The following is a 21,837-nucleotide window of genomic DNA, read 5'->3' as shown; positions in this document are numbered from 1 at the left end:
GTGATCCTTATGATTGGCAGACAGGAGTAGTAATATTTCCAGGCCTCATCGCCTGTGTGTTCGGTGAATGATGGCAGCGTGTATGAGTGGGTGTGTGATCCTTATGATTGGTAGACAATATTAGTATTAATAGTCCGGGACTCATCGCCTGTGTGTTCGGAGAATGGTGGCAGTGTGTATGAGCAGGTGTTTGATCCTTATGATTGGCAGACAGTTTGTAGTAATATTTCCAGGACTCATTGCCCGTGTGTTCGGCGAGTGGTGGCAGTGTGTATGTGCGGGGTGTGTGATCCTCATGATTGGCAGACAGTAGTACTAATATTTCCGGGACTCATCGCCCGTGTATTCGGTGACTGGTGGCAGCGTGTATGAGCAGGGTGTGTGATCCTTATGATTGGCAGACAGTAGTACTAATATTTCCGGGACTCATCACCCGTGTATTCGGTGACTGGTGGCAGTGTGTATGAGCGGGTGTGTGATCCTTATGATTGGCAGACAGTAGTACTAATATTTTTGGGACTCATCGCCCGTGTATTCGGTGACTGGTGGCAGCATGTATGAGCGGGTGTGTGATCCTTATGATTGGCAGACAGTAGTAGTAATATTTCTGGGACTCATCGCCTGTGTGTTCGGTGAGTGGTGGCAGCGTGTATGAGCGGGTGTGTGAGCCTTATGATTGGCAGACAGCAGAAGTAATATTTCCGGGACTCATCGCCCATGTTTTCGGTGAGTGGTGGCAGCGTGTATGAGCGGGTGTGTGAGCCTTATGATTGGCAGACAGCAGTAGTAATATTTCCGGGACTCATCGCCCGTGTATTCGGTGAGTGGTGGCAGCGTGTATGAGCGGGGGGGGGAGGGGTGTGATCCTTATGATTGGCAGACAGTAGTAGTAATATTTCCGGGACTCATCGCCCGTGTATTCGGTGAGTGGTGGCAGTGTGTATGAGCGGGTGTGTGATCCTTATGATTGGCAGATAGTAATTCTAATATTTCCGGGACTCATCGCTTGTGTATTCGGTGACTGGTGACGTGTATGAGCGGGTGTGTGAGCCTTATGATTGGCAGAAAGCAGTAGTAATATTTCCAGGACTCATTGCCCGTGTGTTCGGTGACTGGTGGCAGCGTGTATGAGCAGGTGTGAAATCCTTATGATTTGCAGACAGTAGTAGTAATATTTCCGGGACTCATCGCCCGTGTGTTCGGTGACTGGTGGCAGCGTGTATGAGCGGATCTGTGAGCCTTATCATTGGCAGACAGTAGAAGTAATATTTCCGGGACTCATCGCCCGTGTGTTCGGTGAGTGGTGGCAGCGTGTATGGCCGGGTGTGTGATCCTTATGATTGGCAGACAGTAGTAGTAATATTTCTGGGACTCATCGCCCGTGTGTTCGGTGAGTGGTGGCAGCGTGTATGAGCGGGTGTGTGATCCTTATGATTGGCAGACAGCAGTAGTAATATTTCCGGGACTCATCGCCCGTGTGTTCAGTGAGTGGTGGCAGCGTGTATGAGCGGGTGTGTGAGCCTTATGAGTGGTAGACAATATTAGTATTAATAGTCCACACATACATCCACACATACACATATTTCACTACAGGGCTGCTACTGTTAGGCCAGGGGATGTGGTTACATGGGGCTGCTGCCATTACGTCAGGTTATGCAGTTACATGGGGCTGCTGTTAAGAGGGATGATGAGTTACGTGGGGTTGCAGATGTTAGGTCGGAGGATCAGTTACATGGGTCTGCTGCTGTTAGGTCAGATTATGCTGTTACATGGGTCTGCTGTTAGATCGGATTATGAGTTACATGGGGCTGCTACTGTTAGGTCAGGTGATGCGGTTACATGGGGCTGCTGTTAGGTCGGATGATGAGTTACATGGGGCTGCTAATGTTAGGCCAGGCGGTGCAGTTACATGGGGCTGCTGTTAGGTCGAAGGATGAGTTAAATGGGGCTGCTACTGTTAGGCCAGGATATGTGGTTACATGGGGCTGTTACAGTTAGATAAGGTGATGTGGTTGCATGGGGCTGCTGTTAGGTTGGAATGAGTTACATGGGGCTGTTACTGTTAGGCTAGGTGATGCGGTTACATAAGGCTGCAGATGTTAGGTTGGAGGATGAGTTACATGGGACTGCTACAGTTGGGCCAGGTAATGCTGTTACATGGGGCTGATGTTTGGTCAGATTATGAGAATGAGTTGGGGTTGATACTGTTAGAACAGGTGATCTGGTTACATGGGGCTGCTGCTGTTAGGCCAGGTGATGTGGTCACATGGGGCTGCTGCTGTTAGGTGATGCACTTGCACAGGGCTGCTGTTAGGTCGGAGGATGTTACATGCTGCTGTTAGGTTGTATTATGAGTTACATGGGGCTGCTGTTAGGTCGGAGGATGAGTTACATAGGGCTGCTGTTAGGTCAGTGGATGAGTTACATAGGGCTGCTGTTAGGTCGGTGGATTAGTTACATAGGGCTGCTGTTAGGTCGGAGGATGAGTTACATTGGGCTGCTGTTAGGTTGGAAGATGAGTTACATAGGGCTGCTGTTAGGTCGGTGGATGAGTTACATGGAGCTGCTGTTAGGCTGGATTATGAATTACATGGGGCTGCTGTTAGGTCGTAGGATGAGTTACATGGGGCTGCTGCTATTAGGTCATGTGATGCAGTTAAACAGGGCTGCTGTTAGGTCGGAGGATGAGTTACATAGGGCTGCTGTTAGGTCGGTGGATGAGTTACATAGGGCTGCTGTTAGGTCGGATGAGTTACATAGGGCTGCTGTTAGGTTGGATTATGAGTTACATGGGGCTGCTGTTAGGTCGAAGGATGAGTTACATAGGGCTGCTGTTAGATCGGAGGATGAGTTACATAGGGCTGCTGTTAGGTCGGAGGATGAGTTACATAGGGCTGCTGTTAGGTTGGATTATGAGATACATAGGGCTGCTGTTAGGCTGGATTATTAATTACATGGGGCTGCTGTTAGGTCGGAGGATGAGTTACATAGGGCTGCTGTTAGTTCGGGGGATGCGTTACATAAAGCTGATGTTAGGCTGGATTATGAATTACATAGGGCTGCTGTTAGGTCGGAGGATGTTACATAGGGCTGCTGTTAGTAAGGATTATGAATTACATGGGGCTGCTGTTAGGTCGGAGGATGAGTTACATGGGGCTGCTGTTAGGTCGGAGGATGAGTTACATAGGGCTGCTGTTAGGTCGGAGGATGAGTTACATGGGGCTGCTGTTAGGTCGGTGGACGAGTTACATGGAGCTGCTGTTAGGCTGGATTATGAATTACATGGGGCTGCTGTTAGGTCGTAGGATGAGTTACATGGGGCTGCTGCTATTAGGTCAGGTGATGCAGTTAAACAGGGCTGCTGTTAGGTCGGAGGATGAGTTACATGGGGCTGCTGTTAGGTCGGTGGATGAGTTACATGGGACCGCTGCTATTAGGTCAGGTGATGCAGTTACACAGGGCTGCTGTTAGGTCGGAGGATGAGTTACATGGGACCGCTGCTATTAGGTCAGGTGATGCAGTTACACAGGGCTGCTGTTAGGTCGGAGGATGAGTTACATGGGGCTGCTGCTATTAGGTCAGGTGATGCAGTTACATGGCGCTGCTGTGTTCCCGGAGGCGGTAACGCGCCTTGTGCTGATAATCCGGTGACCGCAGATGACCGCCTGCTTCTGCTCCGCTCGCTGCCTATAGGCTCCATTATACTATTACTGAGGCCGGCAGTTTCCTCCTCTACCAATATGGCCGCCAAATACTTCACAAGTTCAGTGCAGCCAATCGTGGAGAAGAGGGAAGCGCAGGCGTGTTAGGCTGAGACCACACAACGCGGTTCCGCTCACGGCGGTGGCCAATAGCCGCAAAGTTTTATTTATGATTGTGCAGCCATTGGTCAGCCGGGGAGGGGCGGAGCATCGTGTGGCCAAGTCCTGCCAGTATCGTCAGTGACGTCAAGGCCGCAACTTCAGCGATCTCAGCGATGATTGGTCCGCTGCAGAATACAAGATCCAATCAGCGGGGAGCGGATGCAGCAGGGCGGTGACGCGGAATCAGCTGCTGTTTGTTTACTGCGGATGTGGAGGGAGCCGGGGGCCGAGAGGAGCTCAGGCAGGAGCCGACGACATGGAGGCCGGCAGCGGAGACGGAGGAGCGGGGGACCGAGGAGCGGGGGACGGGAGCGGCGACATCTGCTGCCTTTCATACAACCAGGACTGCACGTAATGTCCCGGGGGAGGGCAGGAACAGCGCTTTATATAGAGACGGGCGGTACCATTATCTGCGAGGGGGAACAGGACCGGTCCATTACCACATTCCAGAGGGGACCGTACCATTCATCTAGGAGTGGGGGGGAGGAAGGGCAGGAGAGTGAGTGCAGCTCTGGGGTAACACACAGGATCAGTAATGTACACAGTGATTGCACCAGCAGAATAGTGAGTGCAGCTCTGGGGTATAATACAGGATGTAACTCAGGATCAGTAATGTAATGTATGTACACAGTGACTGCACCAGCAGACTAGTGAGTGCAGCTCTGGGGTATAATACAGGATGTAACTCAGGATCAGTAATGTAATGTATGTACACAGTGACTGCACCAGCAGAATAGTGAGTGCAGCTCTGGGGTAACACACAGGATCAGAAATGTATGTACACAGTGACTGCACCAGCAGAATAGTGAGTGCAGCTCTGGAGTATAATACAGGAGGTAACTCAGGATCAGTAATGTAATGTATGTACACAGTGACTGCACCAGCAGAATAGTGAGTGCAGCTCTGGAGTATAATACAGGAAGTAACTCAGGATCAGTAATGTAATATATGTACACAGTGACTGCACCAGCAGGATAGTGAGTGCAGCTCTGGGGTATAATACAGGATGTAACTCAGGATCAGTAATGTAATGTATGTACACAGTGACTGCACCAGCAGAATAGTAGGTGCAGCTCTGGGGTAACACACAGGATCAGAAATGTATGTACACAGTGACTGCACCAGCAGAATAGTGAGTGCAGCTCTGGAGTATAATACAGGAGGTAACTCAGGATCAGTAATGTATGTACACAGTGACTGCATCAGCAGAATAGTGAGTGCAGCTCTGGGGTAACACACAGGATCAGAAATGTATGTACACAGTGACTGCATCAGCAGAATAGTGAGTGCAGCTCTGGAGTATAATACAGGATGTAACTCAGGATCAGTAATGTAATATATGTACACAGTGACTGCACCAGCAGGATAGTGAGTGCAGCTCTGGGGTATAATACAGGATGTAACTCAGGATCAGTAATGTAATGTATGTACACAGTGACTGCACCAGCAGAATAGTGAGTGCAGCTCTGGGGTAACACACAGGATCAGAAATGTATGTACACAGTGACTGCACCAGCAGAATAGTGAGTGCAGCTCTGGAGTATAATACAGGAGGTAACTCAGGATCAGTAATGTATGTACACAGTGACTGCATCAGCAGAATAGTGAGTGCAGCTCTGGAGTATAATACAGGATGTAACTCAGGATCAGTAATGTAATATATGTACACAGTGACTGCACCAGCAGGATAGTGAGTGCAGCTCTGGGGTATAATACAGGATGTAACTCAGGATCAGTAATGTAATATATGTACACAGTGACTGCACCAGCAGAATAGTGAGTGCAGCTCTGGAGTGTAATACAAGATGTAACTCAGGATCAGTAATGTCTGTACACAGTGATTGTACCAGCAGAATAGTGAGTGCAGCTCTGGAGTATAATACACGATGTAACTCAGGATCAGTAATGTATGTACACAGTGACTGCACCAGCAGAATAGTGAGTGCAGCTCTGGGGTAAAACACAGGATCAGTAATGTAGTGTATGTACACAGTGACTGCACCAGCAGAATAGTGAGTGCAGCTCTGGAGCATAATACAGGGTGTAACTCAGGATCAGTAATGTAATGTATGTACACAGTGACTGCACCAGCAGAATAGTGAGTGCAGCTCTGGGGTATAATACAAGAGGTAACTCAGGATCAGTAATGTATGTACATAGTGACTGCACCAGCAGAATAGTGAGTGCAGCTCTGGAGTATAATACAGGATGTAACTCAGGATCAGTAATGTACAGTTAGGTCCATATATATTTGGACAGACAACATTTTTCTAATTTTGGTTATAGACATTACCACAATGAATTTTAAACACAACAATTCAGATGCAGTTGAAGTTCAGACTTTCAGCTTTCATTTGAGGGTATCCACATTGGCTTTATGTTTTGGGTCATTGTCCATCTGTAGTATGAAACAACGACCAATCAGTTTGGCTGCATTTGGCTGGATCTGAGCACACAGTATGGCGGCTCTGAATACCTCAGAATTCATTCGGCTGCTTCTGTCCTGTGTCACATCATCAATAAACTCTAGTGACCCAGTGTCACTGGCAGCCATGCATGCCCAAGCCATCACACTGCCTCCGCCGTGTTTTATAGATGATGTGGTAGGCTTTGGATCATGAGCTGTACCACGCCTTCACCATACTTTTCTCTTTCCATCATTCTGGTAGAGGTTGATTTTGATATCATCTGTCCAAAGAATGTTCTTCCAGAACTATGCTGGCTTTTTTAGATGTTTTTTAGCAAAGTGCAGTCTAGCCTTTTTCTTCTTGATGCTTATGAGTGGCTTGCACCGTGCAGTGAACCCTCTGTATTTACTTTCATGCAGTCTTCTCTTTATGGTGGATTTGGATATTGATACGCCGACCTCCTGGAGAGTGTTGTTCACTTGGTCGGCTGTTGTGAAGGGGTTTCTCTTCACCATGGAGATTATTCTGCGATCATCCACCACTGTTGTCTTCCGTGGGCGCCCAGGTCTTTTTGCATTGATGAGTTGACCAGTGCTTTCTTTCTTTCTCAGGATGTTCCAAACTGTAGATTTTGCCACTCCTAATATTGGAGCAATTTCTCGGATGGTTTTTTTCTGTTTTCGCAGCTTAAGGATGGCTTGTTTCACCTGCATGGAGAGCTCCTTTGACCGCATGTTTACTTCACAGCAAAACCTTCCAAATGCAAGCACCACACCTCAAATCAACTCCAGGCCTTTTATCTGCTTAATTGAGAATGACATAACGAAGGGATTGCCCACACCTGTCCATGAAATAGCCTTGGAATCAATTGTCCAATTACTTTTGGTCCCTTTAAAAACAGGGTGGCACATGTTAAGGAGCTGAAACTCCTAAACCATTTATCCAATTTTAATGTGGATACCCTCAAATGAAAGCTGAAAGTCTGAACTTCAACTGCATCTGAATTGTTTTGTTTAAAATTCATTGTGGTAATGTCTATAACCAAAATCAGAAAAAAGTTGTCACTGTCCAAATATATATATGGACCTAACTGTATGTACACAGTGACTGCACCAGCAGAATAGTGAATGCAGCTCTGGGGTATAATACAGGATGTACCTCAGGATCAGTAATGTATGTACACAGTGACTGCACCAGCAGAATAGTGAGTGCAGCTCTGGAGTATAATACAGGAGGTAACTCAGGATCAGTAATGTATGTACACAGTGACTGCACCAGCAGAATAGTGAGTGCAGCTCTGGAGTATAATACAGGAGGTAACTCAGGATCAGTAATGTATGTACACAGTGACTGCACCAGCAGAATAGTGAGTGCAGCTCTGGGGTATAATACAGGATGTAACTCAGGATCAGTAATGTATGTACACAGTGACTGCACCAGCAGAATAGTGAGTGCAGCTCTGGAGTATAATACAGGAGGTAACTCAGGATCAGTAATGTATGTACACAGTGACTGCACCAGCAGAATAGTGAGTGCAGCTCTGGAGTATAATACAGGAGGTAACTCAGGATCAGTAATGTATGTACACAGTGACTGCACCAGCAGAATAGTGAGTGCAGCTCTGGGGTATAATACAGGATGTAACTCAGGATCAGTAATGTATGTACACAGTGACTGCACCAGCAGAATAGTGAGTGCAGCTCTGGAGTATAATACAGGATGTAACTCAGGATCAGTAATATATGTACACAGTGACTGCACCAGCAGAATAGTGAGTGCAGCTCTGGAGTATAATACAGGATGTAACTCGGGATCAGTAATGTAATGTATGTACACAGTGACTGCACCAGCAGAATAGTGAGTGCAGCTCTGGGGTATAATACAGGAGGAAACTCAGTATCAGTAATGTATGTACACAGTGACTGTCCTGTTGAAGATGATGCCATGTTCCCCGACTCGCTGCAGCCGTGCCCTTTCCCTTTAGTTGGTAGAGAGATTTGGAGCACTTTGGTCCTTGACCCCTGCGGATCTGCTCTCCTGCCTGGTGAGAGGGTGTTATGACCCAGAAGCGCCCCTCCCCAATATACAGCACAGATCCCCCTCACATACAACGGTTTCTGGCCAGAATATTTATTCGGACTCCCATAATGGCACAACGAGAGAGGGGATCCGGTCTGGAACAGGAAACCTACAGATACAAAGAGGCGGCACCTCTCCCATTTGTCAGTTGGTTCCCTGTGTCTATAAGGCCTGGATCCTACAGAAGATGGATCCCAGGCCGACTCTGGTAGCGTGGGGGTCTCCTACCTCGGCTGGCGCGGAGTTTTTGGAGGCATTGCGGTGGTCCTGGCAGGGCTGCACGGCGGTGATGCTCGCAGCAGGGAGCGGTGGGCCAGCGGTCTTTTCCAGGTCACCACCTGACAGCACCATGGAGGACCATCTCCAGCCGCTGCGAGGTGAGTATGTGCCCCTCGTTGTGTTCCCTGGGGTGTATGGTGGTGCTGGCTATCGGTTCCGGAGGGAAGCTGTCCGGGCAGGAAACGCTGGGAGGCCGTGGTAACGTCTAGGGGCGGAGCCAGCTTGTGTGTCAGTGGTTGCCGTGCATGCGCGGTGGCTCCAAGATGGCGGCGCCCACCGGTGATTGCACGCCGAGTAAAGCACGGGCTTTCCTGCCTGTTACCTGCACCGGGGGGGCAGTCAGCGAATCAGGGGGCAGCGCCGTGCTGAACCGGAGGAGAGGATTTAAGCAGGCTCCAGACCCGGACCCTTGCTTCTGGCCTCAAGGTGTGAGGTTGGAGAGTGACCATGAGCAGCAGGCCCAGCTGCCGGAGGAGATTCGTCAGAAGCCCAAAGCAAAGGACCATGTCAGGAGAAGTGACGATTCCGGTCGTAAAAGCTCCTCCAATCCAGGATCGGATGCATCATCCAGAAAGGATCCCCCTCGTATTCCGGTATCTTGTTTCTGCGGCCACTGGTAAGTGATCTACGAGAATGTTCACTCAGTGACGCAGTCCCCCTCATATTGTTTATTTTAGGGGAAGAAGTGCATCGGTAAGGCTAAACACAAGGAATGTGCCCTCTGTGGAGTCCCCTTACCAGATTCATGCTCAAAAAACCTGTGCCCCAGCAGACGGTGAGGTCTCAGGGAGGGGTGGAGTGGCACTAGGTCTAGGAAGACTACATTGCCTTACTATACTCCCTCAGGTAGCGGAAGAATCTACTAATATGGCGGCAAGCCTCAAGGAGATGATCAGGGTGGAAGTTTAGCAGTCTCCTAAGTCCCTGTCTCAAGCAGGACCCTCAGAATCCAAGGCCCCCTGGTCTCTTTCTTTAGGGGATGATGATAAAGATGAAGGCTCCTACGATTTGGGTCCCTCGTCGGGAGAAGATTCTGGCCACTGGCAAGTTAGTCAAGTCAGCCAGGGGGACGATGGGCATAGCAGATCCCAAGCCGCAGTTATCCAAGGAAAAGATCATGTTCAGTGGACTGGATTCCATTGAATGAAAAGATTCAGGAACTTATTTATAGGGAATGGAAGAAACCTGAGAAGAAAGGTTCCCTGCCACCAGCTTTAAAGTGGAGATACCCCTTGACGAGCCAGCAGTCAGCACTTGGGACAAGGCCCCTAAGCTAGCTGCGGCGGTGGCCAAAGTCTCCAAAATGAGCCTCGCTGCCTTTTGAGGATATGGGATCTCTTAAGGATCCTCTTGACTGGCAGATTCCTTCCTTAAGGGAGCCTGGGAAATGGCGGCTGGTTCCTTAAGGCCAGCAGTAGCATCAACTTGTACGGCCAGATCAATGATGGTCTGGCTGGACCAATTAGAATCCCAGTTAAAGGAAGGGGCTTCTAGAGACGCTATGCTAAGTGCTCTGCCAGTGATCCAGGAGGCCGCTGCCTTTATCAGATGCTTCTATTGACTCGGTTAAGATGGCTGCGGGTCTCTCTGATGCTGCTAGGAGAGCCCTGTGGTTGAAATGCTGTCGGGGAACATTCAGGCGAGATGAAAACTCTGCGCCATTCCATGAAAAGGAGAGTATTCGGTCCGGCATTGGATGAGTTGCTAGAGAATGCTGGGGACGATGATAAGTTCCCTCATTTATCCAGATCCTACCGTCGTCAACAAGAGAAGATTTGGTCACGGAAGAAAACGCACATTTTCACCCAATAGAGACCGAATTAGAGGGAAAGAAAGGCGTAGAAGAGTTACGGGATTTATGTTCAACGAGGGAAAGGAAGAAGCCAGACCAAGAACTAGCAATGCCGGTAGGGGGAGGTTGTTGGCCTTTTCCGCAGCATGGTCAGAAGTCACGAATAGTGACTGGGTGCGGTGCGCTATATCTCAGGGACTCAAACTTGAGTTTAATCGTATCCCAGGAGTTGACTTTAAACTTACTCCTTGCGTTCTTCTCCCCTTGAAGAATCCGCGTTAGAATCGGAAGTCGCGGCTCTGTCTAAAAAGTGTTCTGATAGAAATTCCAGATTCTGAACGAGGGAGAGGATTTTACTCTCCCCTGTTTCTCATCCAGAAACCCATTTAGGACCATCATAAACCTCAGGTACCTTAATAGTTTCCTGGTCAAACATGCCTTTAAAATGGAATCTTTTAGCTCAACAATAAGGCTATGTGCACACGATGCGGATTTTGCTGCGGGTCCGCAGCAGTTTCCCATGAGTTTACAGTACAACGTAAACCTATGGGAAACCGAAAACGCTGTGCACATGCTGCGGAAAAAACTGTGCGGAAAAGCAGTGGTTTACATTCCGCAGCATGTCACTTCTTCTTTCTGCGGATTCCGCAGCGGTTTTACACCTGATCCATAATAGAAAACCGCAGGTGGAATCCGCACAAAAACCGTGATAAATCCATAGGAAAAACGCAATGTGTTTGCCCTGCGGATTTATCAAATCCGCTGCGGAAAAATCCGCATTGGACCATTGTACGTGTGCACATACCCTAACAATGCTGTTTAAAGACTGTTTCATGGTAGTAGTGGATTTAAAAGACGCATATTATCATGTACCCATCCATGCGGATCCCCAACAATTCTTAAGGGTGGCGGTTTTTATGGGGGGAGTAGTTCGCCACTTTCAATATACGGCGCTTCTCTTTGGGTTATCGGCTGCCCCCAGAGTATGTACAAAATAGTTGCGGAGGTTATGGCACATTTACAGGAATCCAATATTCTCATTGTCTCCTACTTAGATGATTTTCTCATAGTGGGGAATTCAGCGGATCATTGCCTATCACAATTTGGGGCGACTAGGAGGAAGCTAGAACATTTAAATTCTGATAAATCTCGGCTACAGCCCCTAAAAGGTCAGAGGTTCCTGGGTCTGCTGTTCGATTCAGTCTTCCCCCGGATAAGTCAATTCAGATTCAGCATCAGGTGCTAAAAGCAATTAATAAACCCACCATGACCCTTAGACAGGCCATGTCCCTCTTAGGGTCCCTGACATCATGTATTCCGGCTGTCAAGTGGGCTCAGCTTCACACTAGACCCCTTCAAAAAGATGTTTTGATTAATGATAGGGCCTTGGGAGGGTCCTTACATGAAAAGATAACATTGCACCCATTAACACTTAGGTTGCTTAGTGTTCCTTGGGTGAAGGTACCGTTACACATAACGATATCGTTATCGTTAACGATATCGTTGCTTTTTGTGACGTAGCAACGATATCGTTAAGGAAATCGTTATGTGTGACAGCGACCAACGATCAGGCCCCTGCTGGGAGATCGTTGGTTGCTGAGGAAAGTCCAGCACTTTATTTTGTCACTGGATCACCCGCTGACGTCGCTGAATCGGTATCGCTGCAGCGTCGCTGAGTGAGAAGGTACCTTAACAGATATAACTCGCGTGATAACCACAGATGCCAGCCCCTCAGGTTGGGGGGTCCACATGGGTGACATTGTGGTTCAGGGACAGTGGGACTCCCTCACAACGGCTTCATCCAACCAGAGGGAGTTAATGGCCGTTGAGATATCTGTTAAAAAACTCCTCATAGATCTACAGGGTCACCACGTCAGGATCCTTTCAGACAACCTGGTGGTGGTGGCCTATGTAAATCATCAAGGTGGAACACGTTCCGAGGCTCTGATGCAGGTGGCAGATCGCCTTTTCCAGACAGCAGAGACACATTTTCAATCCTTAACTTTCTCAGCCGCAGTACCCTAAGGCAGGGGTCCCCAACTCCAGTCCTCAAGGCCCACCAACATTTCATGTTTTCAGGATTTCCTTAGTCTTGCCCAGGTAATAATTGCATCACCTGTGCAATGCAAAGGAAATCCTGAAAACATGACCTGTTGGTGGGCCTTGAGGACTGGAGTTGGGAACCTCTGCCCTAAGGCAAGGAGAATGGACAGGGACATCTTCAATCTGATTGTCCGCAAATGGGGTCAACCGGAGGTGGACCTCTTTGCCACCAAATGCAACAGAAAAATAAGAAAATTCTGTTCCTTGTTCCCTGGGAGAATCCTCTGGCTGTGGACGCCTTCCTGATAAAATGGGATTTTCATTTTGCCTACGCTTTCCCACCACTGAACCTGCTGCCTCTAGCGGTGAGGAAAATCGGGGAGGATGGGGCAAGAGTTATACTGATTGCCCTGTTCTGGCCCAGGAGGACCTGGTTCGTATGGCTCAGGACAATGTCGGTAGACGATCCCTGGGTACTTCCAGACATCCCGAACTTGCTCTACCAGGGTCAAGATCAGCCATCCACAAGTGAAGGGACTACATTTAACGGCATGGAGTTTGAGCGGTCGTTGTTAAGACAGAGGCTTCTCCCCGAATTTAGTAGATACCCTTAAGAGTAGGAAACAGATCACAACTAAGATCTACTCTAGAACTTGGAAGAAGTTCCTGGCCATATCAGACTTCGACATAAAAGAGGGAGTGCCGATACGCCAGATCTTAGAATTTCAGCAGAAGGGATTGGAATTGAATCTTTCCACGAGTACACTAAAAGTACAGGTTTCAGCCCTAGGAGCCCTGTTCTCTTGTAATATTGCCAACAATTATTGGGTTTCGAGGTTTATTAAGGCTGTTGGTAGAGCTAGACCCATACATAAGAGTATTACGGTTTTGTGGGATCTTAATCTAGTCCTTTCATCTTTGACAAAAGAACACTTCGAACCCCTACAATCAGCCTCAATAAAGATGCTATCCCTTAACAGCTTTCCTGGTAGCGATAACATCTGCACGTAGAGTAGGAGACATCCAGGCGCTTCCCCCTTATACAGAATTCTTGCAGAATAGGGTGGTCCTCAGGCCGGACCCAGCTTACTTGCCGAAAGTAGCATCCCATTTCCACAGGTCTCAGGAAATAGTTCTACCATCATTTCTCCCTAATCCTTCTAACTCTAAAGTTTAACAGGGATATGGTGCACACATTGCTGTATACTACTTGGGCTGTGTTAGATACCGCGTGGCTGTTATATACTATGTGGGCTGTGCTATATATTACGTGGCCACTGTTATATACTGCGTGGGCTGTGCTATATATTACATGGCCTGTGTTATATACTGCGTGGGCAGTGTTATATACTACGTGGCTGCTATATACTGCGTGGGCTGTGCTATATATTATGTGGCCTATTATATACTGCGTGGCCTGTTATATACTACATTGCCTGTGTTATATACTGCGTGGCTGCTATATACTGCGTGGGTTGTGTTATAGTACGTGGCTGTGTTATATACTGCATGGCCACTGTTATATATTGCGTGGCCTGTATTAACGCATCGGGTATTCTACAATATATATGTATATAGCAGCCACATAGTATATAGCACAGGCCACGTAGTATTTGTCTGCTATATACTACATGGCTCCTATATACTATGTGGCCTGTGCTATATACTATGTGGCTGCTATATACATACATAAATACATATTCTAGAATACCCGATGCTTTAGAATCGGGCCACCATCTAGTGTGTGTGTGTGTGTGTGTGTGTGTGTGTGTGTGTGTAAATATATATATATATATATATATATACATACACATACATACACACTACTAGCCGTGGTAGTCCTCCCAGGCTCTGAAATACAACTGATACGTGGGAGAGGTGCGGCCCTATTGTAGCTGTAGGTTTCCTGTTCCTGAAGGGCGGATCCCCTCTTTCGTGGTGCTGTCTGAAAAACGTCGCTACCGGTAAGTAGCTTAATGCTTTCGTGGATCCACCGGGGTTCCCATATGTGGCTCCATCTTTTGTTATCAGTTGTCTCTTAGCTGGTGGGTGAAGACTAGCTGCATGATTCCCATACACAGAAACATAGGATTGCTCCTTTGCAGTCTATGGGTAAGTTCACACAGGGCATTTTTGCTGCTTTTTTGTTTTGTTTTTTTTTCTGCAGCAAAACCTGATCTTCTCGGCAGGAAAGGTTAAGCTACGTCTGTCAGGAACATGAGGTATTTGATTGTCTGGGATCACGCACACTGAGCTCTGCTACTTCCCTTAAAGCTGAACAGACACACGCAGACATACTCATTCCCTCCTCCCAACCAATACCAGCTAAAACTGGTATATTCCCTTCCAAACCGCATTAATTTCTTTGTTCTATTAAATTTACATATTCTGGCACCAATCCGGGCTAGAGATATAAGAATTATATTTTCCGGATGTCCATCGATCGATCGATCACTCACTGAAACCACTAGCAGCTAAACGCAACGAGTGCAAAGCGTGGATTTCTCCGTAAGCGGTTGAGGTAATTGCTCCACGTTTACACTTAAAAGAATTGCCCCGACATGGCGCACATCGTGATCGGGGTGTATTTTGGATATGAGACTCATACAGCGAGCATAAAAATAGTATTCATAAGGGAAGTGCCTGGGATTTAGGCTAGGAAATAGTGAAGCGAGCAGTCTCCAGAGTCTAGCTGAGATACAGATGTGTGGCATGCATCTAGATGTATCCCCTCCTCCACAGCACACGGCCAGTCACGAGATTTTTTTTTTTTTTTTTAATTTGTAATTGTATTGTAAATATGATTTTTGTCTCCTTTAAAATATCTTTTATACTTTGTAAACACTGCCTACTTTTTTTTTTTTTTTTTAGTAAAATATGAAACTACTTGTCTGTCTCTGCTCTATAACTAACTGTCACGTCCTCCGAAGTGAGTTACGCTACTGATTTGGGTTGGCTCCAGACCCGTTAATCGGAGCTGGTGGCAGAATAATTTGTCCTGTGCAATCGGGCATCTTTGTAGCGACGGCAGCATTGATAATTATGGTTCCTGCCTGAGTGGGAGTAGTTATATCGCCCTCGCTGCAGTGTGCCCATTAGCAAGGACAAAGTATGTCAGCCTTTCTGGCGACTAATTACCCTAGGTGTGCAGCACCCGGTCTGACCTGAGGGTAAGGGGGGCGCCAGAGAGCTGCAAGTTCCAAACCGGAACGGGGAAGTGGGATATAGATAAATCCCCTTCAGAAGGAACCAGGGACAACCAAACAACCCCGGTTCTGGACAAATTGGGGATGAGTGGTGGGGATGATAACTGTATCTTCCCCGTGAACCATGACAGATTGGTGGGATCTGTGATATATTGTTGGCAGCACGGTGTGATCCGTGACAGGGTCTTTTGCCACGTTCTTGGTGCATTTTTTTTTTTTTTTTTTAATTTATTTTTTTTCTTTGTGCATGCCAATAAAGTTGAGTGTGCACAGAGGGGAAAAAAAACAACTTCCTGTAGATAGAATAGATACATTACCTGCGGTGACATTTTCCCACGGTGCAGAGGTTACCTCCGGTCAGGCTGTTAGGGAGCGCAGGCTCGGTGACGTCACCGCTCATTACTGCGCCTGCTCCGTCTCATTCATTCCCCAGTCGCTTAGTCGCATTAGCAGCTTTCTCTCCCCCAGATACTGCGTGGGACGCAAGCTATGTATCGGACTATGACGGATCCGGGACTATACTTTGCCTATTTTATTTATATTACAGAAGATCGAGGGCTTCGCTTTGGAATAGCAATAATGACGCCTCTCCATTGCTAAGCTGGCTTAATGTCCCCTTACAATAGCAAGGTGACATTAACCCCTTATTTCCCTACTGGCCACCGCTACAGGGCAAGTGGGAAGAGTCGGGCAAAGCGCCAGAATTGGCGCCTCTAATAGATGGGCCTTTCCTGAGCAGCTGCGGGCTGCTATTTTTAGGCTGGGGGGCAATATCCATGGCCCCTCACCAGCCCGAGAATACCAGCCCCCAGTAGTCTGCTTTAGTAAAGGCCCCTTCACATTAAGCGACGCTGCAGCGATACCGACAACGATTCGGATCGCTGCAGCGTCGCTGTTTGGTCGCTGGAGAGCTGTCACAGACCGCTCTCCAGCGACCAACGATGCCGGTAACCAGGGTAAATATCGGGTAACTAAGCGCAGGGCCGCGCTTAGTAACCCGATGTTTACCCTGGATACCATGCTAAAAGTAAAAAAAAAACAAACACTAGATACTTACCTAACGCTGTCTGTCCTCCAGCGCTGTGCTCTGCTTCTCTGCTCTCCTCCTGTACTGGCTGTGAGCCGGAAAGCAGAGCAGTGACGTCACCGCTCTGCTTTCCGGCTCACAGACAGTACAGGAGGAGTGCAGAGCACAGCGCTGGAGGACAGACAGCGTTAGGTAAGTATCTAGTGTTTGTTTTTTTTTACTTTTAGCATGGTATCCTGGGTAAACATCGGGTTACTAAGCGCGGCCCTGCGCTTAGTTACCCGATTGTTTACCCTGGTTACCAGTGAAGACATCGCTGGATCGGTGTCACACACGCCGATCCAGCGATGTCAGCAGGAGTCCAGCGACGAAATAAAGTTCTGGACTTTATTCAGCGACCAACGATCTCCCAGCAGGGGCCTGATCGTTGGTCGCTGTCACACAGAACGATTTCATTAACGATATCGTTGCTACGTCACAAATAGCAACGATATCGTTAACAATATCGTTATGTGTGAAGGTACCTTAAGGCTGGTTGTCAAAAATGGGGGAACTTGCGTTGTCGTTTTTTTTATTATCTATTTAAAAAAAACAGTGTGAGGACCCCTCTAACAGCAGGTGTTAGCTGATAGGACTACTGCTCCCATCAGCTGACACCAGTGATCGGAGGTGAGTTTATTCCTCCGATCACAGCTGAGCGCACCCCGCTTTCTTCTGACAGTGTGGGAGCCGCAGCTCTCTGACCGGCGGGGAGGATTACCCTGCTGATCAGAAGCAGAGTTTGCCACGCTGGCAGGCATGCATATGACAGCATGTCAAACACAGTATTGTCGAGCCCCCCATTCAAGTGAATGGGGTTCGGATCCGCTCTGCTGGATGACAGGCTGCATGGACGCATCTTGCAACTATGCAGCCTGCCATCTAGAGGTACAGAGCCGAGTGTGAGGTCACATCCGGCTGTCCTAAACGTTTCTGCTGCAAATACGGTGATTATGGGTGGACGGTTCTTCTTTTGGGGGATTCCCATGTAAAAGTACATATTAATCAATATCTTTTGGAAAAATAAAAAATGTTCCTGTGCAGAGATCGACTAATGTCTCCCCTCCTGTGCTCTGTGTAATGGCCGTGTCTGACCATGTAGGGACAAGGACGAGAGCACCACAGGTTCCGTCCGGGGAGGTGACGAGAGTCTACAGACAGGACGTCGGTGAGAGCAGCTGCTGTTTTCTGTGAGGTGAAATTTTTTCCCTGCCTGTTAATTAACATGTTTTACCTCACAGAAGCAGCAGCTGTGCTCTCCTCCCACCCGGTCTGTGTTTTCTCGCTTGTCCACCCGTCCGGACAGTATTCCATCCCTTGCTCTCCCCCCGCCCGTCCGTTCTCTATTCTTTCCTCTGTGTCCCTCGCCCGTCCGGTTTGTATTCTCTCCTGTGTCCTCCCCGCCTTTCCGGTCTCTATTCTCTCCTCTTCTGCCCCCTCCACCTGTCCGTTATCTATTCTGTCCTCTGTCCCCCACCCATCCTATATTTTCTCGCCTGTCCGGCCTCTATTCCCTCCTCTGTCCCCCTCCCCATCTGTTCTCTATTCTCCCCCCCCCCCCCCCCCTCCGGTCTGTTTTCTCTCCTCCATCCTCTCTCCGCTCGTCTCTATTCTCACTTTTGTCGTCACCTTCCCCCCCCCCCCCCCCCCCCCAGTCTGGTCTCTATTCTCTCCACCGTCCCTCTCCTTCCCCAGCCCCCCTGCCCGTCCGGTCTTCTCTCCTCCATGTCTCCTCCCTACATTGGGGCAGCGAAGCCCAAGTCTTGATCCAGTTTGGACGGTCTTTGTACTCTGCGTGGCCACATAGTTGTCAAGTCTCTCTGAGAACCTTCTTCATTGTAAACAATGAAGACCATCACCTTATACATTTCCCTGTGTGGGGTCCTGGCTTCTTCAGGGAGTGGTAGCATCAAATAGTAAAAAGGTGTCAGTCACTCCCGAGTTTTCCTCATGTGAGGTCTAGTGGCAAGAGAAGCAATACTGTGTGCTGGGGAAGGAGATCTTGGTAATAGTGACTGGTTATGTGCCATGGAAAAAAATGTGGGCAACAGAAGACCTGTCTGAATCTAAATTCAGTTTCCTAGCCCACCCCTTCATAGATTACTGATGAGGGGTGGTGATGGGTCGTGACCTTCTTTGTAGCTTACTGGTGGGGACCTTCTCAGTAGCTTACTGGTGAGAGGAGGTGATGGCTGAGGAGCTTCTCTGTAGATTACTGTGGAAGAGCTGGGGGGCTTCTCTGGAAATTACCAATGAGGGATGGTGCTGGTTGAGGGGCTTCTCTGTAGATTACTGTGGAAGAGCTGGAAGGCTGGGGGGCTTCTCTGTAGATTACCGATGATGGGTGGTGACCTTCTCTGTAGCTTGCCGGTGAGAGGAGGTGATGGCTGAGGAGCTTCTCTGTAGATTACTGTGGAAGAGCTGGGGGGCTTCTCTGGAAATTACCAATGAGGGATGGTGCTGGTTGAGGGGCTTCTCTGTAGATTACTGTGGAAGAGCTGGAAGGCTGGGGGGCTTCTCTGTAGATTACCGATGAGGGGTGGTGATGGGTGGTGACCTTCTCTGTAGCTTGCCGGTGAGAGGAGGTGATGGCTGAGGAGCTTCTCTGTAGATTACTGTGGAGGAGCTGGAAGGCTGGGGGGCTTCTCTGTAGATTCCGATGGAGGGTGGTGATGGTTGAGGGGCTTCTCTGTAGATTACTGGGGAGGAGCTGTCAGGGCAGAGGGGCTTCTCGGTAAACTACCGATGAGGGGTGGTGATGGCCGAGGGGCTTCTATATAGATTACTGGGGAGGAGCTGTGCGGGCTGAGGGGCTTCTCTGTAGATTACTTATGGGGGCTTCTTTGCAAGTTCTAAGCTAGCAGGTGACCTCTAACTCTTTTTTTTTTTTTTTTTTTTTTTTTCCTTGCCATATTGGTATTTGCAGGTCCCTCGCGATCGGGATGAAATCTGGGTACAAGCTCTTCTCTCTGTCTTCGGTGGAGCAGCTCGACCTCGTCCATGAAAATGGTAAAAATCTGAATATCTGTAGAAGGGGGCTGTCTGCCTCTGCTCCTCTGCCTCCAGGCCAGTCTCTTCTCCGCCTCGTGGTTCGCTCGCTCCTCTGCCCCGTGGTTCGCTCTTGGTTGCTCCTCTTCCTCGTGGTTTGCTCTTGCTCGCTCCTCTGCCTCATGGCTTGTTTTCTTGCCCACCTCACTTTTATACATGTCTTTTGTAGATGATCTCTCGGACGTATACATCGTTGAGCGTCTCTTCTCCAGCAGTCTCGTGGTAGTCGTCAGTCACTCCAAGCCTCGTCAAATGAATGTCTTCCATTTTAAGAAAGGAACAGAAATCTGCAACTACAACTATTCCGGCAACATCCTGTCCATCAGACTAAATCGGCAGGTACGTGGCGGCGTTCTGTAACCAGGGTGGTCTCTGACCCTGAGTAAATGATAAGTGGGGCAGAGGTGTTTGCATTCTGCTTATAGACCCTCAACCTCACAAGTCCTCTTGCTGCAGTCACACCAGCCCATGTACCACCGGCAGGGTGGACCACCACTTCAATGCTACTTTCTACTGCATGTTTTTTCTTAGATGTTCGTCCAGTTTTAAGCTCTGGTGGAGCCGCGCGAGCCACTGTCTCCCTGCCCCCCAAAAAAGGAGGTTAGGTCAAAGGTGGCATCATTGTGTGGAGTCATTGTGTCCCCCAGGATGTGCATAGCCACACTAAACCCACTAGAGAGCGCTGTGATTACAGCCACGCCTGTGGTTACAGTACAAGATAACTAGTTTGACCAACTCTACACTAGGGTTGAGCGACTTTTTTAGGGTCGAGTCGGGTTTTGTGAAACCCGACTATCTCAAAAGTCGAGTCGAGTGGAATCGGCCGATTATCGCGAAAAGTCGGGGATCGACCGAAACACGAAACCCAATGCAAGTCAATGAGGAAGCATAGTCGGCAGTGAGTGGAGGCCAGGAAAACAATTACATTTCCCATTTTAATGGCCAAAACATCCATTCTTGTTACTGAAGCTTGTCAATCTTAATTTACCTTATAATAATAGTGAGGCATTGGAAATTGGGGGTCATTTGGCTAAAGTTGTGGGGGGTAGGGCTGGTTCAAGTAATTAGTGGGCCCAGGAAATCTGGACCACCTCACGGCAGTGGAGCAGGGAGAGGTAAGTATTTCAACTTTGCAAGTGCTGTGATCCTGAGCAAGCAGGGGGGGCCCACTCGTTGGCATTGGCACTGGCACAGGGCCCCTCAAAGTACAGCGGATAATTCGGGTACCGATTCTTTTTTTTTTTTTTTTTTTTTTTTTTTTCCCCAGTACCAGAATTATCTGGACGTGTGGGACTGCCCTAAGGTGGTATAGTATGCGGGAAGGAGAACCTGACTTTCAGCAGGGTCACAATCTTGCAGTGTAGCGTGCACGGGGAATGTTGCGTTATGGGTCAATGTACCAGCAGACTCATCTATCACTGGCTGGGCAATGGGCAGGATGAGGGGGAAACGGATATGGGCCCAAAGAATAAAGTGGGCTAAATGCAGTTCAAAATTGGTAACAGGACTAACCAGGGGGCATTGCTTTGTTCAGTGGAGGAAAACTGTAATGAGAGGCTGACAGTGAGTAGGCCCAAATCCGTAAGTAGGCTAAATGCAGTTCAAAATTAGTAACAGAAGTAAACAGGCGGCACTGGTTTGTTCAGTGGAGGAGAACAGCAAGGAGCGGCAGACACCGATAGTAGGGCCAACAAAACAAGTAGGCCAAATGCAGTCTAACATTAACAACTACTTAACGAGAGCCTGAAAATGGAATTTCAGGATCGGAAACCAGGAGAACAGCAAGGAGCGGCAGACACTGTTAGTAGGCCCCAACCCAACTAGTAGGCCAAATGCAGTTGTTCCATTTAACAACTATTTAACAAGAGCCTGAAGATAGAAGCTCAGGAAAGGCAACCAGGAGAACACCTTGGAGCGGCAGACACTGTTAGTAGGCCCCAACCAAACTAGTAGCCCCACTGCAGTTGTTAAATTCCGATAGGCTGAAAACCTGATAATTGTAGGTCATTTTTTGTAAAGAGGACAGCTGTATTGAGTGGCGCAGCCAGACACT

General features: G+C 48.4%; 1 protein-coding gene across 2 annotated transcripts in view; it reads left to right on the top strand.

Annotated features, from left to right (window-relative positions):
* The first annotated feature begins 4,048 nt into the window (after window positions 1-4,048).
* Window positions 4,049-21,837, top strand: part of WIPI1 (WD repeat domain, phosphoinositide interacting 1) — an 88,012-nt gene continuing 70,223 nt past the window's right edge. Inside the window, exons 1-3 of one of the 2 annotated variants that reach the window (XM_069748689.1) lie at window positions 4,049-4,214; window positions 19,663-19,745; window positions 19,954-20,123. In XM_069748689.1, the coding sequence (XP_069604790.1) occupies window positions 4,120-4,214; window positions 19,663-19,745; window positions 19,954-20,123 (348 nt within the window). In that variant the 5' untranslated portion in view covers window positions 4,049-4,119. The remainder of the gene's footprint in view (window positions 4,215-19,662; window positions 19,746-19,953; window positions 20,124-21,837) is intronic. The other variant, XM_069748690.1, reaches the window with a different exon arrangement.

This window comes from Ranitomeya imitator, chromosome 2 (genome assembly GCF_032444005.1).
Source record: "Ranitomeya imitator isolate aRanImi1 chromosome 2, aRanImi1.pri, whole genome shotgun sequence".
NCBI lineage: Eukaryota > Metazoa > Chordata > Amphibia > Anura > Dendrobatidae > Ranitomeya > Ranitomeya imitator.
This window is presented reverse-complemented; position numbering and strand designations above follow the sequence as displayed.